The 9645-nt window shown below is 40.4% G+C and overlaps 1 protein-coding gene across 1 annotated transcript; it reads right to left on the bottom strand.

Annotated features, from left to right (window-relative positions):
• Window positions 1–244: 244 nt before the first annotated feature.
• Window positions 245–8111, bottom strand: LOC139190893 (uncharacterized). Its single transcript, XM_070811383.1, has 4 exons — window positions 7256–8111; window positions 5946–6748; window positions 670–728; window positions 245–485 (listed from the first exon to the last, which is right to left on the bottom strand). The coding sequence occupies exons 1-4, from the start codon at window positions 8109–8111 to the stop codon at window positions 245–247; spliced, it is 1959 nt and encodes a 652-aa protein (XP_070667484.1).
• Window positions 8112–9645: the final 1534 nt, after the last annotated feature.

Below are 9645 nucleotides of genomic sequence, written 5' to 3'. Positions count from 1 at the left end.
GGTTTCCCAAATGGTGGTTTACTCACGGCTCAACAGCCAGTTTACTGCCAGAAGATCTCATGCACATTCTCTTAAATGGTTTCCAGAAAAAATTTGATCGCAACTGTTTCGACAACAGAATTTCACTTCTGCCGTTATTTATGGCAAAATACAAAGTCTCTTGGATTATGAAATGGCATTATGAAATTGAAAAAGGTGAAATTTATCGTTCCGGATAGGTTAAATGGTGGGATAAATTCGACCATCAGAAGATCATCAACTTGGTCTTATCAGAATTTCCCATTGTTCCTGTCCCAGTGGTTTCTTCACCAACAACAAAGGCATTGCCAGACTTTCCCGGGCAGACACAATCCTTATCAGACATTAGTCCTTCATCCTCTCTCAAAGGAAAGTCCAAATCATCCAAGTCTTCCGGTTCAAAGAAAAAAGAAAAATCCTCGCAACTCAAAGATTTAGCCCAGAAGCTCATGGCCGAAGCAGCTTTACTGCACGAAGAAGAAGAAGAAACAAACTCCGACTCATCAGACGCTTCGTCTCAACCACCAGTCAACATGGCAAGTCAAATCGCCAAATGGGCTGATTATCAGGATTCTCAATACCCATTTGAAATTTGAATTCAAAATGTAATCATTTGTAATCATTTCAAATTTTTACGTATGTAAAACCTACAGTAGAAGCCATGTGATTCTATCACCGAAAGCAGCATCATCAATCATTCCAACAAGACACTATTCATGAATAGTAAAATCACTTTTACGATTCATCCATCATTTCAGAAGACAACAACGTGACTCCACAATGAAAAACATCATCATCCACCAGCCTTTACAGTTCACATCACATGCCTACAAAAACAAAATTCATTCTCAGAAGAAGGGGGCTCTAGCCATAAGCTGAAAACTCTGTGTATTCTCTAGAACAAGAACAGAGTTAATATTCAGCACCATCCCATATCAAATTATAAACACTTGTATTTTATTTCTATCATCAAGGATGCCTGCGAGCTCCATTGTGTTTTCCATCAATTGTCAGTAGACAAAATTGTAAGTCAACAATCCAATTTTAATAAAATTATTTTCAATCCCTATCTGCATCATTAATTTTAATTCATTATTTTCATTATGAAGAATATTTTTATCACAATTGATTTTGAATTGCATGCCAGTCAATTCATTAATTATCTCAAATCCAAGGTAAATACCAATCAATTCTTTGTTCAATTCTTTCTATCTACTTATAACATTATAATGACTCTAGTCTTAATTGTTGTGCTCATAATCCTATCATCGTCATTAGATAGCTTCCACCCCCATTTGGTGTCTGTGTGTGTGTGTATATATATATATAGTTCTTTTTTGTTGAAGGATGACACACCCCGATCCTAGAATCAAGGCGTGCTGGCCGTCACGTGAGTGTGACGTAACCAAAAGTGCGACGTGGAAGTAAAAGATAAGAGAAATACGAATAAACAAAAACCAAATACTAGCAATAATAACCAAGTAACGTGCTAGAGTAAGTTTAAGTGCGAAACACACAATTTCAGAGCATAATAACAAGGTGCAGTCAAGTAGGACTATAACTAAATTACAACACCCACAGGTGGGTCCTACATTTATGTAGTCTGTCAGTACGCCGTGGGGATCCTCGTGGGCCACCAACGCTGCTAACTAGAACCTGGAGGGGCGCAAAACAAAATTGAGTGGGTCAGTAAAACCAAAGCTTTTAAAAAACATTTCATCAAAAACAATTCTAACCCCTCACTGTAAAACCTATATACTTTCCCAGAAAATAACATAATAGTGTATAATTCCTCATATATCTCAAATCATCAATTTTTCATCAAATCCAAAAAATATGCCATGCCATAAATGTCAATAAGAGATTATGAATGCATCAATATAACATGTGACATAATTAATCAACCGGAGACCCTGCAGTTGATCCTGTACGGTTAATTCCATAGCTCGATATCCAAACCAACCGGAGTCATCACGGTGACCTGTACGGCACTACTCTGCATATAAGTCGGAACTACCTGAAGTAGTCTGTACAACAAGAATGGTGTAATAATATGCTCTAGTGCTTCTCTCATCAATCATCTGTGCACATAATTTAAGGTCACCTACCAGTCGGAACCACCTCTAGTGATCTGTACGACTAGCATAGCGGAACCCTCTCATGGTCTGTACGACATGCACCTACTTGGATCCAAAGTGAGCGTGCGGTGCGGTGAATACTATAATCATTAACACCAGGGGTGCAAGTTATGAGCTCTCAACTTAATTCACATCATCAATGATTCACATAATTAACATAAAACTCACCTGATACTCACTTGTGCCTCCACAACAACAATTCATATACATATGCATCAATTACTAATTCATATAATTCATAAAATGCATGCATGGCATTTGAAAACATACTTTCATTTAAATTCAATTTCTGGGAAAATCAATAGTATATAGGTAATAACAGAAAATAACTACCCACTCACTGATAAGTCGAAGGGTCGTAACCCTCATGACGTCCCTGGATGCGCTCGTCCTCGGGATAGGTATCACCTATATGCGAAACAACTAAAATAACGTTATTTAAAGCACATAATCGACAATTCGTAATAACTTCTCATACGGTGCTCAATTTGGGTATATGAATATACCACAGTGACCTACTCAACGTCACGGATGTCGACATATTTTCAGAAATTTTTTTCGAGGCCGCACGCGTCCCCATGCGCCAGGATGGGCATGGGTCCACGCGCCCCCACAAGCATCACCCTTAACCTCCAGTCGCCGGACTGGTTCGCCAGTCGTCGGAAAACTGGAGATTTTTCAATCTCCTTGTTCTCCGTCATTTCTCCACCATTTTTCACGCATTTTATGTCAAAATGAAGTCCTAAGCATGTAGATTCACGTTACACTACTTTAAGGCTTTAAAAACTACGAAATCTCACCGGAGAAATTCCAAGAAAACCGGCCAACTTCGAACTCAACGATCTCAACGTCCAAAACCTTCAAACTAAGCACTCCGAGCTTCCTTAGGACCTCACTAAGCTCACTATAAGCTTAGAATTCCCTGAAAATCAACACATCACGAATGCATGAACAGTACTCAAATCAGACCTCGGGTTTTCAACGTGATTTCTAAGGTTTCTTGTTCTAAAACTAGTACCAAACGACTCAGGAGGTCGAAAGGATGAAGAACCTTACCTTTTTAGCGTTGATCCGCGATGTTTAGAGGGAATTTGGTCTCGTCCGTACGTTTTCGAGAGGGAGAGAGTGAGACTGAGACGAAAAGGAGAGAGAGAGCACGGGGGAGAGAGAGAGAGGTTTGATTCGTATGTATGTGTGTGTGGTCCATCCCAAAACCATCACCATCCATTTTTCTTAACTCCCTAACCACAAAAATACATATAACCTTTAATCCAATTATATTTTCCAAAACTTAAGAAATATGCATATTCAATAACATGCCACATACATACCTTAGTAACCGTCAAGGGTAATTTTGTCATTTCACAACCTCAATATATAGAATCTCGGGACGGGCTGTGACAATCTACCCTCCTTATAGAATTTCATCCTCGAAATTCATACAACTAAACCATCCACTTAATACTCATAAAACAACCTCGAATACATCTTTCTCATTCGATCTTCTGTCTCCCAAGTAGCTTCTTCTACTGAGTGGTTCCTCCACAATACTTTTACCAAGCTCACTGTCTTATTCCTTAGAACCTTGTCTTTCCAATCCAAGATAGTCACTGGTTCCTCATCATACGTCAAATCCAGATTAATCTCCCAAGGTTGAGGAAGAATCACATGTGAAGGATCTGAAACATAATGTCGAAGCATCGAGACATGAAACACATTATGTACCTTAGATAACTCCGGATGCAACTCCAACCTGTAAGCAACTTCACCAATCCTCTCAATGATCTCATAAGGTCCTATGTACCTAGGACTTAGCTTGCCCTTCTTTCCAAACCGCACTACACCTCTCCAAGGTGACAATTTCAAGAATACCAAATTACCCACATCATAAACTCGATCAGTAACATGTCTATCTGCTAAACTCTTTTGTCGATCCTAGGCCGCTTTCAGGTTAGACTTAATCACCTGAACATTTTGAGTAGTCTCATCGACAATCTCTGGGCCCTCAAGCACTCTTTCGCCAACCTCTGACCAACACAATGGCGTACGACAAGCTCTACCATAAAGTGCCTCAAATGGTGACATACCAATGCTCGAATGAAAACTATTATTGTAGGCAAATTCCATCAAGTCTAGGCGATCATGCCAAGAATCACCAAACTGTAACACTGAAGATCTCAGCATATCCTCTAACGTCTGAATAGTCCTCTCTGATTGCCCATCGGTTTGAGGATGATAAGCAGTGCTGTAAAGCAATTTCGTACCAAGAGCTTCCTGAAAAGCTACCCAAAACTTCGAAGTAAATCTTGGATCTCGATCAAAAATAATATTCACTGGAACTCCATGATACTTCACAATCTTCGTGATGAACAACTTAGCCAATTTATCCAGAAGATACTTTTCCCTTACTGGAATGAAGTGTGCTGATTTAGTAAGCCAATCTACAATCACCCAAACACCATCAAATCCATTTCGTGTACGAGGAAGCTTATACACGAAATCCATAGTTATATTTTCCCATTTCCACTGAGGAACAGGAAATGGTTGCATCCGACCAAAAGGCTTTTTTCTTTCAGCTTTAACTTGCTGACAAACAATACACCTACTTACATATTCTGCAATCTCCCTCTTCATACCCGGCCAATAATAAAATGGTCGAATGGTATGGTACATCTTAGTCCCTCCTGGATGCATCGCATAAGCTGAACAATGTGCTTCATCCAAAATTTCCTTCTTTAATTCCTCATTATTCGGCATATACATTCTGTTCTCCTGCATAAGCATGCCATCTGATTCTCAAATCCTGAGGTCTTTCTTTTTCCCTTCACTTCTCAATTGAATCATTTCTTGGATTTCTTCATCAACCATCTGAGCTTCAAGTATACGATCGACCAAAACTGGCCTGACTTGGAAACTAGCAAGAAAAGCTTCTCTTCGTTCTTCTAACTCCAACTTCACTCCAGTAGCTCTCAAATCTGCAAGAAGAGGAACACGACAAGCATACAAAGCATTGAGTCGACCTTGAGGTTTCCTACTCAGTGCATCAGCTACCACATTTGCACGACCCGGATGATACTCAATAGTGCAGTCATAATCACTTAGTAACTCCATCCACCTTCGTTGACGAAGATTAAGATCATGCTGAGTGAAAAGATATTGAAGACTCTTATGATCTGTGAAGATCTTACACTTCTCACCATAGAGATAATGCCTCTAAATTTTCAAAGCAAAGACAATGGCTGCCAACTCAAGATCGTGAGTAGGATAATTCCTTTCATGAATCTTCAACTGTCGAGAAACATAGGCAATCACTCTATTATGCTGCATCAAAACACATCCCAAACCATTCAAAGAAGCATCACTGTAAATCTCAAAGTTACCGCTATCATCAGGAAGTACCAATACCGGAGCATGAGTGAGGCAATATTTCAACTGCTGGAAACTTTACTCACAATTCTCGTCCCACTCAAACTTAACATCCTTCCTGGTTAACTTCGTTAGTGGCAAGGCAATCATAGAAAAATCTTGAACAAACCGTCGATAATAACTTGCTAGACCCAGAAAACTCCGTACCTCAGTGACGGTTCGTGGTTGTTCCCAATTCTCTGCTGCTGCTATCTTTTAAGTATCTACTTGAATTCCTTGTGCCGATACTACATGCCCCAAAAATGCCACTTCATTCAACCAAAACTGACATTTACTGAACTTGGCATACAACTGATGCTCCCTCAATTTCTTTAATACCAAGTTACGATGTCGAATATGATCTGCTTTAGACTTAGAGTATACCAGAAGATCATCGATAAAGACAATGACAAACCTGTCAAGATATTGCTGGAATACCTCATTCATTAGCCTCATGAAAGCTGCAGGTGCATTAGTCAATCCAAATGGCATCACCAAAAACTCATAATGCCCATAACGGGTCCTGAAAGCTGTCTTAGGTACATAATCATCTTTAATCTTCAACTGATAATAGCCAGATCTCAAATCAATCTTAGAGAACACACACGCACCTTTAAGCTGATCAAACAAATCATCGATATGAGGTAAGGGATAACGGTTTTTAATCGTTACCCGATTCAATTGCCTGTAATCAATACATAATCTCAAAGTTCCATCTTTCTTTCTTACAAACAACACCGGAGCTCCCCATGGAGAAGTACTAGGTTGAATGAAACCTTTATCAGTTAATTCTTGTAACTGAATTTTTAACTCTCTCAATTCAGCTGGAGCCATTCTATATGGAGTTAAAGATATAGGATCCGTACCTGGAAGCAAATCAATCGAAAACTCCACATCTCTGTCTGGCGGCAATCCAGGCAAATCGTCTGGAAATACATCAAGATAGTGCCTGACTACTCCAACTTCTTCCACACTGCTAGGAACAACATCATTTAACACCACATGTGCTAAGTATCCTTGACAACCTTTCGATAACAATTTCTTTGCTCTCATGGCAGAAATAACACCATGTCTCACCCCACTGCTTTCACCCACGAAAGTAACCTCTGGAAGTCCAGGACGATGAAAAGTAACTGACTTCTCGTAACAATCTATATGGGCACGATTATAATGCAACCAATCTGCCCCTAAAATCACATCAAAATCCACAATATCTAACGGGATAAGATTAGCTGGCATAACCACACCATCTACCATCACTGGACACCCTGGGTAAACACTATCAACATAACATTTGTCCCCTCTAGGCATAGCAAACTCTAAATCAAATCCTAGAGGTGTAGGGTGAGGTTGAGTCACTTGAGCAAACGTATGAGAAATCACAGAATGTATAGCACCACAATCAATCAAAACTCTAGCAAAGTGACTAAGGATATTTAACGTACCCATAATCAAGTCCGGATGATTCTGAGCAACTTGCAGTGAGATGTGATTAACACGTCCCTAAGCTTGTTGTCGTCCACCACGACCTCTGTTGCCTTGGTTACCTCGCCCCTGAGAAGTACGTCCCTGTCTTGGCTGGCTAGACTGCCTAGGTGGTCCTGCACTGCTAGCAGCAACCTTTCCCTATCGGGGCTGACCTCCCTAATGCCACTGAGATCCACTAACTGGCATGGAAGAATAAGAAGTATAACCTCCAAGGTCTTGGGAATACCCAGTCTGAGAATAAGGATCCTGGGGGTACTGATACTGTCTGGAAACATAGGGAGCAGTATCACCCTGGTAGTGATAAGCACCACCACGACTCGTCTGACCATAAATGCCTGATCCAAAATTCTGCTGAATCGATGCTGGAGGTGGCATAACAGACTGCTGAGATCTCTGCTGACTCTGGGAACACTGAGCAGCCCTATGTCCCATCTGTCCACAAGTGTAGCAAGCACCACCACTACCACTTCTCCTACACTCTCCATGATGTCTGAAGTTACAACGACGGCATAACGGAGCACCAGAACCACCAGCACCACAAAAATCTCTCTGTCTCTGAAACCTGGGTCCACTAGCAAATCTTCCACATTTCCTCGGGCCTGTGACACTAAATCCTCCACTGGAAGAACTCAAACTCGCTCCACTTTTCTTGAAATTTTGTGTCTTATGGGGTCCCTGAGTGGAGATACCTTTACCCCTATCATCTTTCTTCTGATTATCATTCTTATCTTCATCATCCTCACTGTTACTAGGAAGGTTGTTGGAATCCTCCATCTGAACCAAAATCTCAGAAAACTCATGATAATCGGTGCAAGGAAGCGCACTAGCAAAAGTCTGCCATTTCCTCTTAGTTCCCAGCTTAAAACGGTGAAGCATCTCTGCCTGATTACCAGCTGTTTCAGGATCATAACGAGATAAGTCTGTAAATTTCCTGTAATACTCATGCGCCGACATATTCTTTTGCTTCAATTGAGTGAACTCCTGCTTTTTACGATCAATGTACTCCGGAGGAACAAATCTTTTCATAAAATTCTCTTTGAATACTTCCCAGTCAGCTGCCATCTCAGGTGACATAAACTTAGTCTAATTTACCCACCAAGCTGCTGGCTCTCGTCCTAAAAACCAAGTAGTGGTCTCAACCCATCTATTAGCAGGAAGATACCCTTGACTCTGCATCACCTGAAAGGTTTTCTCAATATGGTCTAACCACTTTTCTGCCCCTTCATGACCCTCATTACCCATGAAACGGTCCAATTTCATATTATACATAGTCTCCAGGGTGTTCTCTGAGAAGGATGATGAGGAGGATGGATTGCATTTTGAAAGGCATGGGCCATCGCTTCCTCTAATTGAGTTATATCAGGGAAATTAGACTCAGAAGCAAGGCGGGATTCCCTACAAGGCGGCATAATTCTGACAAAAGACACCAAAAGATCATTAGAGTATTAACAATTTATACAAGACTGCAACCTAGGCTCTGATACCAAACTGACACACCCCGATCCTAGAATCAAGGCGTGCTGGCCGTCACGTGAGTGTGACGTAACCAAAAGTGCGACGCGGAAGTCAAAGATAAGAGAAATACGAATAAACAAAAACCAAATACTAGTAATAATAACCAAGTATCCTGCTAGAGTAAGTTTAAGTGCGAAACACACAATTTCAGAGCATAATAATTAGGTGCAGTCAAGTAGGACTATAACTAAATTACAACACCTGCAGGTGGGTCCTACATTTATGTAGTCTGTCAGTACGCCGTGGGGATCCTCGTGGGCCACCAACGCTGCTAACTAGAACATGGAGGGGCGCAAAACAAAATTGAGTGGGTCAGTAAAACCAAAGCTTTTAAAAAATATTTCATCAAAAATAATTTTAACCTCTCACTGTAAAACCTGTATACTTTCCCAGAAAATAACATAATAGTAAATAATTCCTCATATATCTCAAATCATCAATTTTTCATCAAATCCAAAAAATATGCCATGCCATAAATGTCAATAACAGATTATGAATGCATCAATATAACAGGTGACATAATGAATCAACCGAAGACCCTGCAGTTGGTCCTGTACGGTTAATTCCATAGCTCAATATCCAAACCAACCGGAGTCATCACGGTGACCTATACGGCACTACTCTGCACATAAGTCGGAACTACCTGAAGTAGTCTGTACAACAAGAATGGTGTAATAATACGCTCTAGTGCTTCTCTCATCAATCATCTGTGCACATAATCTAAGGTCACCTACCAGTCGGAACCACCTCTAGTGATCTGTATGACTAGCATGTCAGAACCCTCTCATGGTCTGTACGACATGCACCTACTTGGATCCAAGATGAGCGTGCGGTGCGGTGAATACTATAAGCACTAACACCAGGGGTGCAGGTTATGAGCTCTCAACATAATTCACATCATCAATGATTCACATAATTAACATAAAACTCACCTGATACTCACATGTGCGTCCACAGCACCAATTCATATACATATGCATCAATTACTAATTCATATAATTCATAAAATGCATGCATGGCATTTGAAAACATACTTTCATTTAAATTCAATTTCTGGGAAAATCAATAGTATATAGGTAAT

The sequence above is a fragment of the Malus domestica genome, chromosome 13, assembly GCF_042453785.1.
Source record: "Malus domestica chromosome 13, GDT2T_hap1".
Taxonomy (NCBI): domain Eukaryota; kingdom Viridiplantae; phylum Streptophyta; class Magnoliopsida; order Rosales; family Rosaceae; genus Malus; species Malus domestica.
The sequence above is the reverse complement of the archived record's forward strand: the minus strand, read 5'-3'. Positions and strand labels throughout refer to the sequence as shown.

What these genes read in the sequence shown, in the direction of transcription:
- LOC139190893 (XM_070811383.1), bottom strand. Translation starts at nt 8,111, where the DNA reads ATGGCAGCTGACTGGGAAGTATTCAAAGAGAATTTTATGAAAAGATTT. An exon ending in TCTTTATCGATGATCTTCTG is followed by an intron (nt 729 to 5,945) that starts GTATACTCTAAG and finishes ATTCATGAATAG; the next exon opens with TGTCTTGTTGGAATGATTGA. An exon ending in AGAATCACATGGCTTCTACT is followed by an intron (nt 486 to 669) that starts GTAGGTTTTACA and finishes TTCTTCGTGCAG; the next exon opens with TAAAGCTGCTTCGGCCATGA.